Raw genomic sequence first — 20,350 nt, forward strand, 5'->3', positions numbered from 1 at the left:
AAGCCAACAATTGGCTGTGTCCAGGTGTTCTGGTCTTACAAATAATACTTTGATGGAAGTCTTAGCAGTCTGATTACTTGTTTCTCCTGCCTAGATTCCCAGATACAGGGTTACTGGGGCAAACAATGTGGATGTTTTTAAGGCTACTGGTAAAGAAAGGTGAGGTCAAGCACACAGGTAAGTCCATCACACTTCTCTCCTGACCAGCACCAAGTATTAGATATCTTGCTGATTTGACAGATGAAAATATTTCACTATTTCTATTGGCAATATTTTTCGCTATGAACTTTTCATTGTATAGTAATTAGCAATTGTACAGTGTTTCCTTTCTGTGGATTAGCTATTCATGTCCTTTGCCCATTTTTTTCTCCTTACATGGGCCTTTTCTTAAAGTTGATTTTAAGGAACTCTTTCTAATGAGAGCAATTTCTCAGTTTCTTGGCCTTTAAATTTTGGGCGTGAGTTCTTTGGACATGAGGACATTTTAAGCATAATCTTTAGGATTTTTCCCACTGCTTTTAGGCTTATAAAGTCCTTCCCTGTTGTGAGAGTTTCGATGTTCATGGCTAACATTTCTAGCTGTCCTTCTGGACAGTGGGGAATAGCTTTTTCTGACCCTTATGATTTATTTTGTGGTGCAGTGTGCCAAGTTCTGGTGGTGTCTATGGGAAGTGATGGCACATCTGCCGTTGGGCCTACAACTGCTAATGCAGGACCCTTCAGATGCTGAGCTGTCCAAGCCGGTAGCCACATGTAACTACCCACATTTAATAACTGAATTCCTCAGTCTCAATAGCCACATTTCATGGTTCTGACACCTGCGTGTGGCTGTGGCACCATGTCAGACAGTGTGTCTAATGGAACATTTCCGTTATTCCATGGAGTGACTGGGCCAGGCTTCCCTCTGCAGTCTTACCAGCCCTCTGCTGTGACGGCTGGGTTCTGTGGAGCCCTAGAAACTGGGTGAGCAGTGCCCCCTACCGACCAGTAGTGGACATGTAACAGGGTGGGAAGCTTTTGTGGCTTTGATGTCAATGAGATTTGGGGGTTACTGCTTTTTCTTTCTTTCTTTCTTTCTTTTTTTAACTATAGTATAATTAGGATGTTTTTTGCTTGTTTCGTTCTTTTTTTTTTAATGAGGTGCCTCTGATGTCTTTATTATTTAAAGATTTTATTTGACAGAGATCACAAGCAGGCAGAAAGGCAAGCAGAGAGAAAGGGGGAAGAAGGCTCCCTGCTGAGCAGAGACCCTGATGCGGGGCTCAATGTGAGGCTCGATCCCAGGACTCTGGAATCATGACCTGAGCTGAAGGCAGAGGCTTTAGCCCACTGAGCCACCTAGGTGCCCCTGCTTGTCCCATTCTATTTACTTTAATTGTATTGTAAGTCTGAAATACTTAAAAAGTTTCTGTATTACCTAGTAGGGGAAGTTTCCAATTACACTTTTTCCCCCACTTGGCCATGCTTTCTTGTTTACTCTCCAAGATGTACCCTAGTATCATTTTTTAGGATCTTGATGGGAAGGGCATTAAATCAGTAATTTGGGAAGACTTGGAACTCTGTAACGTTCAGTATTTCCACCCAGGACTGTGGTTTGTCTTTCTATTTCCTCAGCTCTTCGGACCGGCCCCTCCCATGCTCACCTGCTTGGTGGCGCTGGGCCGTATGAATGCATAGCAGGAGAAAAGTAAGGACAACACAGTGACTTTTGTATAAGGCAAAATCAATTCCTCTGAAAGAATTTCCCCTCTCCCTAGCCTTTGGGATTGAAATCGCCTTTGCATTATAAAAACACTTTCTTTTTTGCTTTTTTCTAAACGCATGAATTGACAAAATACATTTTGGAAATTTCACTGATCTGTGACATCTGAAAACCTGAGTTAGTTTAGGCCTTTATTACATAGACGTAGGTCATCTCCATTTTGGCAGGCATTTTTGCATTGGGATTGCTACTGTGAATGAGGTCTTTTTTCCTAGTACATCTGTTTCTACAGTTCTCTGATAATGGAGCGCCTTAAGTGTTACTCAGCAACCCTCTGCTGAGTACCTTGAACCAGCACGACCCCTGTAACGGGAAGCTCAGAGTCTAGCCAGGGAAGTAGCAACGGTTGATCATAACACTGTTCACAAGAAGCTGTTACAGAATCAACAGAAGGAAGTGCCTGAACAGAGCTATTTCTGGGAGGTGCTGATGCTGGAATTCATTTGTGAAAACAAGGGGTCCAATAATGCTTCCTCCATGAATGAATGCATGCTGAAACTCGAAAGTTGACTACTTTTTTTTTTTTTTTAGAAGTGTAGGGGTGGTAGTGAGTCTTTGCTTGAAGCATGGATCACCTATTCCCATTTCCCTTCTGTCCTCCATCCACAGGTTACTGAATTGATAAGAGAGCATCCCTTGCCATCAATTTCTCATTGCACTTTGATTTTGGGCCAGATTCATAGATTCAGAGTACCCCGATTTTTGCTGTTCTGGGGCTAAGGCACGTTTTTATGGAACTAAAACGTAGAAAGTTAGGGTGCACTGCCCAAAATGGGACCGAAAAACGGAGGAAAAACTCTTTTCTGGTGTGCTGCTTTCTGCCCAGATGCTGCTCTGCTCCCCGTGCTCCCCGGGCCAGGTCATCCCAGCCTCAGCGGCCTTCTCTAGCACTAGATGTAACTCCACCTGGACACACTTCTGGGTCATTTCTCAAATCCCGGAGGGTGTCCCAGAAAGCAAAAGTCTGTGTGTTCAAGAAATGGGCATGGGGCCCCACAGAGGATAAAGAATATGGTCTATGTCCTCAAGGCACTTGCTGTCAAGGGATGGAGTGGTATGGTCCAAGCGGTTATTATCCCAAAGATATCCCGTTTTGGGTAGCATGCTTTGGGCCCCAGGGAGAAGACAGCTATGCCTGGGTACCCAAGGCAATCACCTCAGAGGTTTTAAACTCTGCCTGTCCCTCCCAGGGCCCCATCCCTGGAGTCTGCCTTTGCCTCAGAGGTTTGGGATAGACCCAAGAGTATCAGGAAGCTCTTCAGGTGAGGGACACCTGCTTTCTCAGTCTTCCCATAAACAGAGCAGCACTTGCCTCAGACCTGCAGGAACCAGCATCATGGTGTTTTAGTCTTTCATTTAATGCCAGACACTGTTATCCTCCTAAGGCCCAGCTCTGTCCTGGCTACAGGATTTAGGCTGGATTCTTTCTCCATCTGGAAGTAGCCCACATAATGAGGTAAAGAAAATAGTAAAGCTTGTAGCAGCTGAGCCCGAGAGTGTTTTCCAGTGTTTACGCATGTAGTGTCATGACAGAGTCCGTTAAAGAGAGCTGAAAAGTTGGGAGAGCTTTTTACAGTCCTAACATAGGCCCTCTGACTGCTCGATCTCAGGGTGTCCTGGCATTTCTAAGTGCTTGTGTTAAAAGACAGCTTCTCCCAGAGTCACCCCTTGGCAGGTTGGCAGGTTCTGAAAGAGCATTTGATGGCATTCAGGACCTGCAATTCCAGGTTGGCCTACTGAAGATTTTAAGCTGAAGGAGTCTGAGAAGATGGTGGAGGCATGCACTCTGACCTTGCCCCTGCCCTGAAAATGGGACAGAAAACCCTCCTGTGAGAGGCATCCTCCCTGTGCCCAAAAAAGCAGAGCGTCCTTATCGCCAAAGAGAAGACAGTGGCAACGTGCGGGCCTTGCTAAGGTCCCCCAGTTGACTACACTTACCTCATTCTCTTGGACCTATCACATTCCTCCACGACCGCCTGCTCTTCATCAGACCAACCACAGAAACACTCAGGGTTCACAGTTTCTCCAGGTCTTCATTTTCTTAGGAAGGCTCCTGTGTCAAGGACACTTGTATGAAAACAGAATGCATCTGTGTTGTGTGCTTCTCTTCTGTTGGGCTGGTCTCATCAGTTTATTTTCAGTCCAGCCAGGGACCCAAGGCTCAAGGAAAACTCTTTCCTCCCCTACACATTTCACCTTAATTATTTTACTTTTTGTTTTGAGAGGTTCTGGAAATAGAAAGGTCTTTCCCACGGAGGGGTTAGGGGAGGGAGGCAAACCCAAGGTATCCTTAAAAGGAAGAAAATGGCCTTGATGTTTCAAAAGATCAGGGAGAAGTTGGGGGGGGGGGGAGAAGTGAGAAATCAGAACTGAGGCATGTGAAGAAATTAAACAACTCCCCACATCTTAGAGCAGATTGAATTTACATTTTACTTAAAAAAATGGAGGGGGGGTAGAGTACATACACAGGGAGGAAGATGGGGTGGGGAACAACAGTGATCTGAGATGGAGTTCTACAATTTTCCCCTACAATGGTCGGTTCTGACTATTGGGCAGTATCTCTCCTGCTGGCGTCCAGTATTAACAAGGTCGTAGACGAGGGAACTGCCAGAGTCTAGGCCCAGATGGAAAGGAGAGGAAGTTATCATATACAATGTAAGTTTACAATACACAGCATTTTCTTTAAATGATGTGACGCAGTCGCAGGAAGAAGTTAACAATACTAACACGAGAATAATCAAGTTTTTGTTATCCATGTACAGCAACTAACTGCTTTACAAAAAAGCAAAATAATACAATATATCATCACATGTATTTACAGTGTAGTAAATATACTTTTCTGTCAAATTTTACACAAATTATTTACAGGTGAATATACTGCTTTAAAAAAAATTGTGTGGCTGACACGAAGAGTGAATTTTTGTATAAATCCATTGCATAACATTGAATAAGACATGCCTCATTATGCCTGGAGGGTTGTGAAGGGTGTAAAACAAAACGAGAAAACAAACAGAAAGGTCCAAACAAACTAAAAAACCCTAAAACTCACTAAACAGGGAGGGAGGGCTACCAGCTTCTGCCCTGTGGGGGTGGCAGCTGACCGCTCATGGTAGGGTCCTCAGCACTGGGCTCAGGACTGGCCCAGGGCTGGCATTCAGCAATGAACATGTTGGTTGAGTGGATGAAGGATAGAGCTTTGCTGCTTTCCCCCAAAGCCAGTGAACTGTATTTTCAACATAGGCAAACAAGGGCCCACCCCTGGGACTGGAGCAGTGATAAAACAGGTGGGTTATGCACAGTGAAAACGTGATGAGTTGATAATGTTTGCCTCTTAAAAAAAAAAAAAAAAAAAAAAATCCCAAACAAATGACTTCTAATGTTCTGTACAGAACTTAAATCAGATTATAATGGAAAATCTGCCCCGAACTGCAGGTTTCTCATGCAGATTACGGTACGAGGCCTAAGAGTGTTTCATTTCTCTGGGGAAGCATATTGGTGAGACTTAGCTCACATTCACTTTAGTTACTTGGAAAGCTAGATTTTCCTCAAAAGTCGGAAGTTCTCTAAACAAGGTAAATTTTAAACCTTAGTAGGTTTTCAGATTTCCAGAAGTATTTTCAGTTCAAAGAAGGCTCAAATTTGATTTGTGCAACGCTGATCATTTCATGAGGTACTTCAAGTGAATTCATTCCATTCATTACACTAGAGGGAGATAACGAATAAATTTAAGAAACAGCATACCCTTGGAGAACTTATTATGGAAACACTATTTTTTTTAAAACAGAAAACCTTTGGCAGTTTCTCTATTTTGACGGGAGAAGCAAAATAGCATAACACCCACCAACATGCACCAAATCAACCAACAAAGAGGAAAAACATGGAACCACAATGATTAAAGGCTCATATCTGCCTTTTATTCCAGGATCCAAGAAGTTGCGGTACCTTCCCAGAAGCACTGGGTTGCAGGAAAACCAAGACTATTGCCGCTTGGCATCAGGATGTTAAGCATCTATTTCTAAACTCAGTTCTCATCTCAGCAGTTTTATAGTCCTAGCTGCTCTGTTACTATGAACATTCTACTCTAACGCAGCCTCTACAATAGTTAAAAATGAAAAGTTTAGTTAATTGCACCTGTCTTCAATATTGTCCAACAATTCTAAGTCAAAATAACTATTAATACTAAAGTTTTTTCCTTTTATTTTGGCAAATGGTTCTTGCTTTTCCCAGACTGTAAACAAATTAAAAAAATTAAATTCTTGTTATTTCTGAATATCAAAAGCAATTTTATTTACATTAACATATTACATTGTTACTGTGTGGATAAGTGTGAGATGTGTTATATTATTAAAATCAGAACACTTCAATGTACCATTATTTATTGATTTAGCTGTGGAATTTAATTTACTGAAATCCACTCATGAAACAGCACTACAGGAAGCTCCCCCTCCCCTAGGTATCTTTTCCCCTCCCAAAGCCATTACATCGTAACATATAAAGGGAACCTGGGAGTAGGGGGATATCTTTTTGTAATAAATATGGTTTAGATCTAATCTGGAACATCCAGATACTACTACTATGTTCACTGAAGTCAAATCATTTTGCATACTGCAGGTACCACAAAAAAACTGGATCTGCATTACTGTGGAAATTCCAACACCAGGATAATCCATACCGTTCAGTATAGCAGCAACTCTTAAGGTCCCCTACTGTCATCCTAATGCAGGCTGACCAGTCCTTTCACAGTGATTAAATGCAATTCTATCATATAGAACCCAAATGTTTTGCTAAAAAGATTCCTGATTTTTTTGGAGGGGAGGGGGAAGATTACAAGACACTTAAAATACATGTTATCAAAGAAATTTTTGATAATATACACTATACTCTGTGTTTCTGGGAAAATTATTAAACAAAATAAAAGCATCAGCTACTCTAAAAGTCACGTACCATTTCATTTTGCTATGGAGCTAATGCAAACATCTATGAAAATTACCTTCAAGGAACAATTTTCAATACTTTGTTCATTGATTACCCTGCTTAGAATTATTTAGGAAAGAAGAGAAGGAGCGGGGAAACATATAGTTACTATACTTAGTATAGTTTTGGCTTATAAAAACAAAAAACAACTTTTAGTATATTTAAAGGTTAAAAGATAATCAACGGAGGAAAACAATAAACTAGTTTGGATGACTGAGTTTGGATAAGGCTTCAGAACCCATTGCTTTAATTCGGTAATGTTAAGATATATGTGGTTATGCTTATTTTCCTGTAATTATTGCTAATACTCAAGTGTTAGTACTTCTTAAGAACTCATTACAAAATACCAAATCCCTCACCCCCCCCCCCACCCCCCAAAGTACCTTGCCTGTGGCTTTATGGTGTGAAGTCACTGAGGTGTGACCTCTATGGTTCCTTCAGGTGTGTAAGGTAAAAAAAAGTCCACAGCTAAAAGATTAAACATACTGGGGTTATAGTAGTATTTCTCCCATAAACTTCTATCTTGAAAAGTGTGTAAATAAGACTAACACTTTACTGTGTATGATGAAGAAGGGGAAACAGAGAAGGCAGAGAGCTCTGTGCAAATGGCTTTCATAGCTGGCCAGTGGTAGCAAGTATTCGAGAATCCATCCTCTTTCACAATTGGGATGTTCTCAGTTCAAGCGTCCTGACCTCCCACTTTCTTTGCAGTTGTTCTGAACACCTGCTTAAACCAGACACACCAAAAGTAGAAGGAAAACAAAGTCAAAGAAAAAGCAGCATTAAATTTAGGCAATGCTTCCAAGAGTTGATCATCTGGCAACATGGCAGACGTGGGCAGGCTCATTAAAGACATGAAGTGCAGCGTCACAGCACGGTGGTGAAGGGGTCACTAGTGACGAGCCCATGTGAGTTATGTCTGTTTGAAAAAGGAAAGAAAGAAAGCTTCACACGATCTTCTTAATGCTATTACGTTTGAAACTGCCAGCGCTTCTTTGCTTCTGCACTTGGCTTGCGGATCCATGGCGAGTTCGTCCACTGTTACAGTGCCCAGTGGTGGGGGAGAGTTCAACGTTCTCCTTGTCGATTCCTGGAGAGAAGCAGAGCAGTTAGTTACTCCCCCTCCTCTGCCATCAAGCTCCAGGTCTGAATCTCATGGTGTGGGTAGGATACCACCTGGCCAATTGTTTTCGCATATTTCAATAGTCAACCACTAGGATGTTTACAAAGACCTTGCCACACAGAAAATGTCACATTTTGTTAAGCAAAAATTGCTATCATAGCAGAAAAACAGCGTAAGGGGGGAAAAAAAACCGTAACAACTGAGAAGCTGCCAGGGAAAGCTAGAGGCAGGCAGGCTTGAGCTGAATGAAGGCTAGCAGCTACCAGGAAGATTAGGGCTCCTTCCTCCACATCATACCAGAAGCTTCCAGCAGAGGTCAGCTTCTAGCCACATATCCTTACTGGTGTTTCTACACAGAATATACTCTCTAGTTGCAGAAGGTACTGAAATTTGTCACTTCAAAGAAAGGAAGATACTTTCTTCTTCTTTTTTTTTTTTTAATCATAGCGCCTCTCCCAAAGGAACTCCGATATTTACTGAGAAAATAATAGAGGTTATAAGTTATACTGCAGACTCTTCTTTAAAGTTTTCAATTATGGCAAATCCCTTCGTGTTCCGCACCTAAAATAGATGCCATTCATTTCTTTCATGGAGGAGACTTAACCTCCAAAAATTGGGCCATACTGTGAATTCTAGAAGCAGTCCAAGCAGTAACTGCATAAAAGTAACCAGAAGCAAAAAAATAAAGGAAAAAAAAAGATGTTTTTGCCCATTCCATTAGTAAAGATTGCAAATTAGATAGGTAACAGAATAGTGGTTACTGAGGACCGCAGTGACTGGAAGGGGGGAGGCGGGTGGTTTCTTGGGGGTGCTGGTAATGTTCAGTTTCTTGATCTGTATACTTTCCTGTCTGTTACACTTCAATAAAATTTACCAAAATAATCAGTGATTATATCCATCTGTGGCATAACTTGTGGGAGAGCAGAAAGCTGGACAGCATTTTAGCAATTTATATCAAAACGGAAAGTTCTGCTTGATATTTACTGATACAGAAAGATGGCCATAATTTTGAAGTAAGGAAAAAAATTTCTCACATACAGATTAAAAAAAAAGGGGGGGGTGGGTGGGACAACAGCTTCAAGAAGCTTCCACTTCTGGATGGTGTTAATGCAGGTGATTTTTATTTTACTCTTACTGTACCATTTGAATTTTAAAATATAAATGAAATCTGAGAGAGGAAAAATAATTGGTTTTGGACAAAGCACCATTTCAAGTCTAAAAGTATTCATGTTACAGAAAATGGACGTATATCTACACATGTGCCTTGTGGCTCCTGAGCAGGAAATGGATTTGTGATGATCTTCTAGGAGCCACACATCATTTAGATGCAGACTTGTGTTCAATTCAGAGTGTGAAGTATCTGGAGGCACATGGCCAGATTTCCAGAGGCTCAATAATGGTTTACTGTCTGTAACTTATCAGAGGAACACGGGGTATTTCTTAGTGCTTTTTTATGAAAAAGTGCACTGGGCGAGGGGTCTGCATGCAGCTCAAGGACGTCTGCCACCCCCCTCAAAGAGCCACGCACGGTGGACTGGTATCTCAAATATGCTCTATTCCAATCATATGTGTGGAAAGATGAATGGAAGAAAGGATACCACAATGTCCACAGAAGTTTCTGGCTAACAGAATTCTGGATGATTTTTATTCTCTTCTATGTATCTGCATCTTCTCCAGAGTGAATTTTTAAGAAAAATAACAAAACTGACAGGAGGCTGCTTGTCACCTCCAGCGTGCCCTGAACTCTGTGGTGCGTGTCTGCGCAAGCTCCCTCTGGTGCCTTGCCTGTCTCCACAAGATAAATTCGACCCACGTTTTCCTCATCTCCATTTCCTTCAGGATGACTCTGCTGGGTCCTGCCAGAGCTCCCAGCTCCCCCCCTCTCTCCCTGCTTCTAGATGGCATTTATATGTCTTACATTCTGCCCCTGTTACCACAGCTTGTGTATACGTCTTATTTCCTCTATGAGAATAAAAGCACCTAGAAAAGCAAAGATCATTTATTATTCATTTTCATTTTCTGGTAAGATTTAGTTGGTATCTTTTTCAGTAAATATTGGTTGAACTGAATGCTTCCATTTTAAAATATGATCATTGCTGTAACTCAGAGCCCAAAAGCATGCAGCCCCTGATCTGCAGGGTGTGGTGCCACATTTTGAGTGGAAAAGAAAAGAAAAATATTCTTTTTTAGCTTCCTGCATTTGAAATTATCATGAACTTAGTGCATCTGACTTTCCATTTCCTTAAATCTGCTTGTGGCCTACAAGTTCAAGTCCACAGTTTCTTATGTGGATTCTTATCCTTCACAGAAAATAAGATTTAGGCAAAGCTAGGATTTAAACAAACAAGGGTTTGAAACAACTAGGGGACAGCTGTCAGGAGGAGCCCAGTGTGGCCCACCACGAGGAGGGACCGTGGCTCTCTGCCTTCAATCTGCCACCCTGGGGCTGGTTCTTGTATGCCCACCTGCGACACGGCATTGCTACCGAGAGACTCAGCTCACTCCACGGAGAAAGCATTCATTACGCTGCAAGGTGGCAATGCTTTTATCTGAGGACAAGGGCCTGCTGCCTACCGATATTCTTAAGAATTAAAGTTACAGGGGCGCCTGGGTGGCTCAGTGGGTTAAAGCCTCTACCTTCGGCTCAGGTCATGATCCCAGGGTCCTGGGATCAAGCCCCACATTGGGCTCTCTGCTCAGCAGGGAGCCTGCTTCCTCCTCTCTCTCTGTCTACTTGTGATCTCTGTCAAATAAATAAAATATTAAAAAAAATTAAGAATTGTCAAAAATTAAAGAAAAAAAGGAATTAAAGTTACAGAAGTTGGGGTCACATAGATTAAGTCACTAGGGTGAAGCTAAGGATATTCTATTTTCTGTTAAACAATTAACCTTCAGGGGCGCCTGGGTGGCTCAGTGGGTTAAAGCCTCTGTCTTCGACTCAGGTCATGATCTCAGGGTCCTGGGATCGAGCCCCACATCGGGCGCTCTGCTCAGCAGGGAGTCTTTTCCCCCTCTCTGCCTGCCTCTCTGCTTACTTATGATCTCGGTCTGTCAAATAAATAAATACAATCTTTAAAAAAAAAAAGCAATTAACCTTCAGACCTTTAAATAAAATTTTTAAAACCTTATTTATTCCTGTTAAATGTTAAGGATAGAAAGCAAGGTATAAAGTCTTACACATATGAGGGTCTCTACTAGGTAAAAAAAAAAAAAAAAAAAAAAAGACAACAGAAGAATATGTACTAAAATGTAAACGAGGGCGCCTGGGTGGCTCAGTGGATTAAGCCGCTGCCTTCGGCTCAGGTCATGATCTCAGGGTCCTAGGATCGAGTCCCGCATCGGGCTCTCTGCTCAGCAGGGAGCCTGCTTTTTTCTCTCTCTCTCTCTGCCTGCCTCTCTGCCTACTGTGATCTCTCTCTGTCAAATAAATAAATAAAATCTTTAATTAATAAATAAATAAATAAATAAATAAAATGTAAACGAACCGTGATTATCTTAGAGTGGTGGGATCATGGGTGATTTTTTTCCTTCTATCCTTTAAATTTTCTAATTATTTTCTTAATGAGCATGTGTTTCCTTTTGGTAAAAAATGTTTAAGGGTCACTGACTTAGTCCCATCACTCATAGCCAAAAGCTTCCACGCTATGTGAGAGGCTGACATCCTACTTCCACTCTCAAATTAATTTTCATCTCAACTCTTACTTTTGTATGTGTGTTTTCTTCCTATTCAGTGACCCAACTCTATAAACCACACACAGGTAAATGTGGTAAAACTGATTCCCAACCTCACAGCAAAGCTGTATTACCTTAAAGATCAAAGGAGAAGCTGACATATACACCGTGGAGGGCCATTTTTAAGAAAAAAATTAATTAAACTGCATTGTATTTATACGAAGCTACAGCATTTTCGAGAAGCCAAGTTAGTAAGAAGCAGCAATCATAGTGCCCGGTTCTGACATTTCTGTTTCCCAGCATAATTAGCATGTTTGAGAATTTTGGCAGCAGCCTTTCTTTCTGCCTTCTATAGTGAAGTCTGGTCTTAGCATTCCATAGGAAGAACTCTCAGATGGTCAGCCAGACTGCTGAAATGCAGGCAGAATCCACCCTGCACTGGTATGGGCTGTAATTTAAATTAGGAAGCAGACCCTGGTGTCACCTCTCCGAGGCTTTGCACTCTGGTCTCTCTTAGGCCCCTAAGTATTGGCTCACCCTTCTGACCCTCAGTGGGCACAAAAGCAAAAAAACAAAACAAAAACAAAAACAAAAAAAAACCCCAGGAGGTGATGTAAACCCCAAAACTACCACCTGAATGAAACAAAGGTAAAAACTTCTGTGGTCCTGATTTCCTAGTTTAAGTTCTCCCACAGACAGGCTGTTGTCAAACATGCAGCCAAGTTAGAAACACGCAGGACAGAGGAAGCTGAAATTCTATGCAGTACTGCATGAAGAAGCACTACGCTTCAGTGAATTGTGGTGGTTCCTGATAAAGATGAAATCCTAAATAAAAGGTGTTATTGGCCAGAATTCAGTAAATCAAGAGGGAAAAATGATTAGAGTGCATGATGGTTAACTGAAGTTGTACGTCTATCTCCTCTGCTTGAACATGAGTTCCTTGAAGGCAGGTATAGGGTTTATTTATTTTGACAGCTGGGGATAGATCCAGCCTGACGAATAATAAAACACTTCATTTAAAAAATTCACCTAAATTTTAAGCGCCAAAATGGCTTTCCCAAACTGGAACCTCATACTTTCATGAAATAAAAGGATGGAATCCCTTTCAGTTCTTGAGAAGCTGAAGAAAAAGGGGTTAGGTGATTTGTGAGAAGTCACACCCCCAAAATAAAAGACGAATAACTCGCATCTCACACCACCTGCACGGGAGGGCTGGCAGGTTAGCTGACTCTGCGCTGCTTAGTTGATTACATCTATGCTATGGCAAACCTGTCAGAAAAATCTTATGGCATATATGAGAGGGCAAACATATCAGCAGGCTCATTTGTTTCATACAATGATGCAAACATGTCAGAAGACCCAGGTCCGAGTCTTGGTGGGATCAGACCCTAATTGGTTTTAGTTCTCAGTCTGTCAATTAAGGATAAGAGTAGATGTGCCTATTTCAAAGGGTTGTTAGAACACTCAGACAGGATCATCCAGGTGAAGACTTTCTGCACACAGATAAAATAATTCTACACAAATCAAGATGCTCCTAATACCTGAAATTAAAGACTAAGTGACATACTGAAAGGAGTATTAGAATGAATGCACAGTACTTGAATTTCACACTAGAATGTGTACCTAAGTTAATGCGAACCAGTACAAAATATAATAAATCGTAAAAGAAAAGGTAACTATAGCTTATTCTTAGGGACAGTAAATACCTTCACGAAGACATGTTAAATATGTGTTTAGAAATATTTGTATTTTAAGCTAGATATACAAAACCTTAAGAATTAACAAAACTTTTAATGTACTTTCTTTTTTTTTTTTTTTTTAATGTACTTTCATCAGTTGCCAATACTTCCTTTTTGTATTTGGCCTAATCTTTTTGTATAATAGTTACAGAAGAGTTAAAAGAAGACAAGGCAACTTTTATAAATTAGATAGAAGTGCATCACATTTTCTTCTTCTAAGTCCTTAGAGCTAACTAAAGACCATATTCCCTTTTTAAAATATAGATGATAAGAGTACACAGCCAGCTTTAATTTCTAAGGAAGTACTGGGATTGATTTATACTGGGGGAAGACAAGTATTTCCTATGCTAAAAACTCTTCCTCAAACCACATACCCTGCTTTCTCTACTAACTCTCCCTGGGGTTTCCTGTTCACCCGCCTGTGTTTGCCTGGGGCAGGGACCGCATGTTCTGTGTTCACGGGGGAGTGGTAGCAGCTCGTTCATGGACACAGGATGCACGGCCCTGCAGGGTCAGTGAGCACCAGACCTTAAAGCAGTGGTTTTACAAGTGCCTCAGGTGCTAAGCCAAATGGTGCTGACAGGGCTCGGTGAATGAAGTCTCATGCCATGTGCCCGGGATGAACGCGGGGGAAGCGGCATGTCGTGCAGAGATGGCGGAAGGAAAGAGTACCTTGATGAGGAAACAGCCGCATGAAAACTGCCGACTTAGAACAAGGCAGAGAAGCTTCACAGACACAGGATGGAAGGAAAGACAAAAGTGAGTGATGTCCACAAGGCTTTTTGAAAGGGTGAAATACGAGTAGATATTGGACAATTGTTATGTTCCGTGGTTTTCAGAAACAATCTTCTGAATTGTTGAACTCTGACCATTAATTTCCTAAATATCACACTCTAAATAAATGTTAGGACTTACAATTTTACAGATAGATGTGTTTTTACCACCTTCTTTGGAATGAAGAATTTGAAGTCAAGAATTAAACTAAAAAATGAAAAGAAAAATTAGCAGAAATTACACCAAGCAATTGCTCAGTTTATAATTATTTTTCTCCCTTAAATCCAGGGTAATAATAACACAGAGAAAGATGGGAAAGAAATTAAGAAAATGCCAAATAAAGGTCTGGGGATACCATATGCAGTGGCCAAAAACATTAAATTGTTTCAGGGATTTTAAGTAGTCTCGAAAGAGACGCCTTAAGTGTCTTCTAAAAGGGAGACATTTGAAACCTGGTGAACGTATCAGGAGTGTTACTGACTCAGGGCTCAGCCTCCCCGTAGAGAAACGGTGCTGATACCCTACCCATGCACACACAGCTGTCAGCGGCGCTGATCACCCAGCTGCCCAGGAGGAAGGTCTACGTTGAAGAAGCTAAGTGACGGAGTAACTGACAGGCTTGGACACGGCCCCAAATAAAGTGGAAGAGGTGAATTAAAACAACAATAATCCTCCAACACACAGTAAAATAAGCTGATCAAAGGCGGGGGGGTGGCGGGGGATTTTTTTTTCCTAGTAAAAAACATTTAAAATAGACCACATGGCTGTTTTGTTCAAAAAATTATAACACACGCCTCACATTTTTTTGAGGTAAAAAATACATTATAAAAGTTTTGCTGTAACTATTACCTGTGTGTTCCAAATAAATGTCTCTTTGATCCATCAGAATACTCTGTAGTACAAAGTACAACATAACAAGCCCCATGAGAGAGGTCAAAATGACTGTTTCTGTGTACACTTCACTCTCTTACCCTGACATCCACCTGAGGGCAGGTATTATGAGCTACTAGCTACCCCCCTTCCACAGGTCTCAGAAGAGTTCCTTGTATGTAGTGAACAATGAATCTCTGTAGGATTAAGTATCTGGGATTCTGGTTATTTTCTACTGAGCACTGTAGTAGTAATCTTGCACTTAAAATCAAAGAACTTGCATACATGTAGAATTTGTTAGAAGGAAGTAAAAACTTGAGCTCAAAACCCAATACTGAGACCCAAAGGCAAAAACTGTCAAGTCTCTGGTGACCAGGGTCTTTCCCGTCTTTAAGTGGCCCAGATTATCTAGTATACGTCTACAAAATGGGTCCTCAAATGTTTACTGAATTAAATTACAGTGTGAAAAACATTGGGAGACACTGGCAGAGTATAAATTAAAACTTAATACATTGGAAGCGGATCTATTTAATTTCCTAATGGGTACTTAGTCTATATAATTCCATCTGGATTTCTATTCCTAGTATACTTGGTCTTCAACATGAAAAGAGGATGGAGGGAGACTGCACTTGAGAAGGTTATAAAACATGCAAAACTATGGCTTTAAAAAGGCTTCTTTGCTCATTACCTAAGAAGACCATTCATGGCTGAGTGGTAGAAATGCTGAGACCACTCACAGCATTTTTAAGTGAATAACTTGGTTTTTCTAGCTCTAAATCTGGTTCTTCCATTCATGTCCAGCTCAACCACACTGGACCTAACAGGGGACCACAAAATCACCTTGGCATATCTTGTATGTCAGAGAGTAAATTTTATGGATTCTCTTCAAGGCTCTCTTAGTGACATTTGGGAAAATCTGAAGAGGCAGAGTTTTATGTTCATTTGGCTAAAAAGTTAATATAAATTTACATGCACTGAACTCCACTGACAGCTCCACTGATGCCAATTTCAATTTCAACTAGGGAGGGAGTCAGAAGACAGTCATTTACACATTTTAAAATATAGACTTAGTGGGGCGCCTGGGTGGTTCTGTGGGTTAAGCATCTGACTTTGGCTCAGGTCATGATCTCAGGGACCTGGGATTGAGCCCCACATTGGGCTCCCTGCTCAGCAGGGAGTCTGCTTCTCTCTCTCTCTCCCTCTGTCCCTCTCCCTGCTCATGAGCTCTCTCTTTCTCAAATAAATGAAACTAAAAAAAAATACAGATTTAGAAAATAATCCTCTTTGTGCTAAGGGGATAGACAAGTGAGCTATGATAGTTTGTCAGGAAGAATGGATTTTCAGAGACAATTGCTTTATGTAGTGACCAACACTTTCTCAGAAGCTGGTGGCTGATGAATTACCACCACCCCCCCCAACATAAGTTAATATATTATTTAAGTAAGGTTTAATGCCTGGGAGTGGGAGGGAGTTCATGAATCTTATCTAGCTGATTTGACAGTGAGAATGCTGGCTGGTGACCAAAAAGAAAACACAGCTTAGTGGCTGATCCTTGTTAAGTACCAAAGATCTAAAAAGCAGAGGCTTGCACTGACAAGGAAAGTCTACAGCAGAGTGGAGCTCTACGCAGATCAGTGACTTTTGCCTTTTGACATAGGGCAACAGAACTTTCACCTGCTTAAAGCTCAGGAGACTGGGAGCAGATTAATGTTGGGTTATTTGATGACAAGTCACATCTGTGGCTCCACTTCAGGGAGTGACATGAAAAAAAATTTTTTTTAAGATTTAATTTATTTATTGAAAGAATGTGTGAGTGAGAGAGAAAGCACAAGCCGGGGGGTGGGTTGGGGTGTGGGGGGGCACAGAAAGAGGGAGAAGCAGATTCCCCATTGAGGAGGGAGCCGGACATGGGGCTCGATCCCAGGACCCCAGGATCAAGACCTGAGCCAGAGGCAGCTGCTTAGTGGACTGAGCCGCCCAGGAGCTCCTAAAATTTCTTTAAATATTTCTGCTTATGAGGCTCTTTGGCAGTTCAGTTGGTTGGGCATCTTACTCCTGGTTTCAGCTTGGGTCACAGTCTCGAGGTCATAGGATGGAGGTCCTGCATCAGGCTCCTCACCCAGCTCGGGGCCTGCTTTCTCCCTCCCTCTCCTTCTAACTCTCCCTCAATTTGCACGCTATCTAAATAAATAAAATCTTTAAAAACAAATAAGCAAGTAAGTGAATAAATAAATACTTCTGCTTGGGACTTGGCTGATGGGGAGTGGAAACAGGAACCTATTTTGACTTTTATACAGCCAAACATCAAAGTTGAAATGCTAGGCTGAGTTGAGAATCTGAGTTAGATTCATTACTTCCTTCAGCCCTTTGATATCAGCAAACTCAGCTCCATAAAGAAATGAGGAGATAGGAATATAAGATTCCATGTAGCTAAAGATAAAAACAGTATACCTAATTATAAATGAAATATTAGCTCTTAAAGATAAACCCTTTTCCCAAAAACATGTAGTAAAATAATCTGGCAAACTGAGGATACAGAATTTGCAATTCAGAGCCAGGAAATGCTGAGTATCATGATTCTACTTAATTAATTCTTTTAAAGCTTGTTTTAAAGCTACTTTAAAAGCTTGTTTCCTTTGAGAATAGTCAAAGGCTTCCAGGCTGTGGTCATCTATTCAAGCAGCCATCTAAAGAACTACTAAAAGTAACACTATTGGTTTAAAACTGTAACCAAAACCACATATACTATTTTCTGATTTTTAGAAACAATTCTTAAAAAAGAGGTTGCAGGATACGACTTATTTTTTAAACAACCAACACAGGATATAAGCAATTAATCAGCTAGCAGGAAGACCTGTACTGCTACCTCTGTTTCCAACGTGGTTATTCTAGGGTCTCCATTAGTGGGCAAAGATGGGCAGAAACCTCTCTAACAACCAGTTGTTAAAAAAAAAAAGTTAATATAAAAACAAATAACCACTTTCGACAGGTTTAAAAGGTTTTGCCCAAGTGGCAAAAGTTTGGTCAAAATAAACCAAAATTTAAAAACAGTAGGGCAACTACAGACAGAGTATGAATTTTCCAGTTGTCATTAACATTATAAAGAACAAGTAATGCAGAAAACAGAGAGCTCTATGGAAAAAAAGTAGTGGTGGACTAGGGTAAGGCAGATGGAAGTAATGAGACAGCAATAGCTAAACAAATAAATGAAAGAAACAGGGACACAAAGGGAGGGAAGAAAGCTGATCATAGATATGGAAAGTGATGAATGTGGTAGAAAGAGCATGGGCCTGGGTTCTGGATAAGGACTGTGTGATAAAACAATTACCTTAGCTCTTCTAAATCCCTGTTTCCCCATCACACACAACATGGTGAGCCTAGAACTAAACAATCTCTACAGTGTTCCTTAGCTCCAAAATGCCAAGATTTGGAGGTGGGGGCAGGGGATGCAGTGGTGGGGGAAAGAGTTCAGTGGCTACAATATCTAGAAGTACATTTTACATTTTTCCCTGGCTTTAATGGTTGAAATGCTGATAATGGGCCAGGACCGCAGGCATATCCTCGGGCAGTGCTTCTTACACTCTAGTGTGTATAAGAATCACCTGGAGTGTTTATTAATACAGACTGCTGGCTGGGCCTAACTCTTGGGACTTTCTTATGCAGGAAGTCTGGGGTAGGGCTCTAGTATCTGCATTCTAGCGAGCTCCCAAATGATGCTGATGCTTGTCTGGGATCACAGTTGGAGAAACAATGTCCTAGGGAATAAGTGACAGAGGGCAAATGAACATGTCCTAGGGAATAAATGACAGAGGGCAAATGAATGTGGTTATATGCAGAAGAAATGTTGGCCAGACTTCTCTTATTACTTGGAGGAAAAAAGAATCAGTCAATCAATCAATCAATAAATGCTGGACCAAACAATTTGTTTCCTCTGCTGGCCAAAGCTTTGTAGCTGACCCAAACTGAATAGATGAATTATTTTAATAGATAGTTATTTTAATACCATGGTTTATAATATGAGTTGGATATTATATTTGCCAAGTTCTTCAGGCCTTCAAAACTACTCATGCAAGATTGGGATTATAAATCGGGGTCTCTATTTATGTGTCTTGAACATCACTGTAGGCTATTACTAGGATTTTAAAAAGAAAATCCATGCTAACACCCAAAAAAAGAATGATGTACGTAAATATACATCGGTGCTTCAAAAGTAAAATTTTCAGATAATGGAACTTTAAACACAAAACCTTTTGAAAATTTTCACCATTTTAGAAAGGTATCATTCTGAATGGAAAACATGACCAAATGGAAGCTTTCCCTCACTACCCACTGTCATCATCACACACAATGGCATCAGTTCTGCACTGAGTAACACCTCAGGGTTGACCAGAGTTGTAGGAAACCATTCACTCTGACACCGAATGAGCCTGGAAGTCTACAGGTTTGCCATTTCTGCCGTCTTGTGTATCTGAGCCCTGCGCCGGCTGTTAGCTAGTATTTCTCAGTGCATCCACCTTTTAGCTGCACACTGCATTGGCACACTTCGCTCGTGTGGAGCTAAAAGCGACTCTGTGGCAAGGAATATGCTTATGTGCTTTAAGATGTCATTTTCTTGAGGTGACGTTTCTCTGGTTGTTGATTTTCCTAGATTTTCAGGTTGGTCTCTGGATGGTTGTGTTGTTGCTGGCAACAGGGACATGGGTACTACCATAATTTGTGGATTTCTTAGATACAGTATGCTGTATCAGAGACATAGAAGCCCTTGAGGCAAGGCTAGTCTATCTAGTAAGGGGATTCTCATTCTCTTCACTTACAGGGTGAGGTAGCTTAGAAGTTGCTCTTTCTGCCCAAACTCTAAAAACTTATCAACCTTAGAACACTATGTGAACACTCTAAACATTTCACTATCTTATGAATAACTGTTTGAAAGTAGAAAGCTTTATAGCATAACAAAATTCAAATCAGCTATAAGGTAAAGAAGAAATGTAAGATGAACCTCATGATAAAAAGGAGCAAAATCTACTATAACCTGATAACAAGGGAATTCCTGATGTTGGTATATTAATATTATTGCTCAAATTTATATAAAGATTACATTTACTAACCTGGGGAATGCTGGGAAGTTGCAAGTGAGGTCATGGAATTAGAAAGGTTAAGGTTAGCAGTAATACTAAGCTGGCTCTGCACTGCAGGAGGATAAGGAGAAGTGGGTGTCAGGAGGGACTCCTCACTGGTTTCTTCATCAATTCCAGGCAAATACGTGTCAATCAAGGCATCAAGAAACTTAACAATAAGCTCAGCATAGTCTGGGATTTGTGTTTGCTGTAATGGAAAATAGGAAATTATTTTAGCTCCATTCTTTTTTTTTCTGTAAATCCCCTTTGAAGCCAAAAAAGATTAACTCAATTTTCGTTCTGGGCTTAATGTACTATTTTT

At 40.9% G+C, this 20,350-nt stretch overlaps 1 protein-coding gene across 7 annotated transcripts in view; it reads right to left on the reverse strand.

The window, feature by feature from the left end:
- Nucleotides 1-4,168: 4,168 nt before the first annotated feature.
- NF1 (neurofibromin 1) overlaps nucleotides 4,169-20,350 on the reverse strand; it is a 258,675-nt gene continuing 242,493 nt past the window's right edge. For 6 of the 7 annotated variants that reach the window (XM_045070006.1, XM_045070004.1, XM_045070003.1 and 3 more), the window contains 2 exons: nucleotides 20,020-20,236; nucleotides 4,169-7,826 (listed from right to left, as the gene is read on the reverse strand). In XM_045070006.1, the coding sequence (XP_044925941.1) occupies nucleotides 7,684-7,826; nucleotides 20,020-20,236 (360 nt within the window). In that variant the 3' untranslated portion in view covers nucleotides 4,169-7,683. The remainder of the gene's footprint in view (nucleotides 7,827-20,019; nucleotides 20,237-20,350) is intronic. The other variant, XM_045070008.1, reaches the window with a different exon arrangement.

The sequence above is a fragment of the Mustela putorius genome, unplaced genomic scaffold (assembly GCF_011764305.1).
Source record: "Mustela putorius furo isolate JIRA1106 unplaced genomic scaffold, ASM1176430v1.1 tig00003962_pilon_pilon_pilon, whole genome shotgun sequence".
In the NCBI taxonomy this organism is placed as follows: Eukaryota; Metazoa; Chordata; class Mammalia; order Carnivora; family Mustelidae; genus Mustela; species Mustela putorius.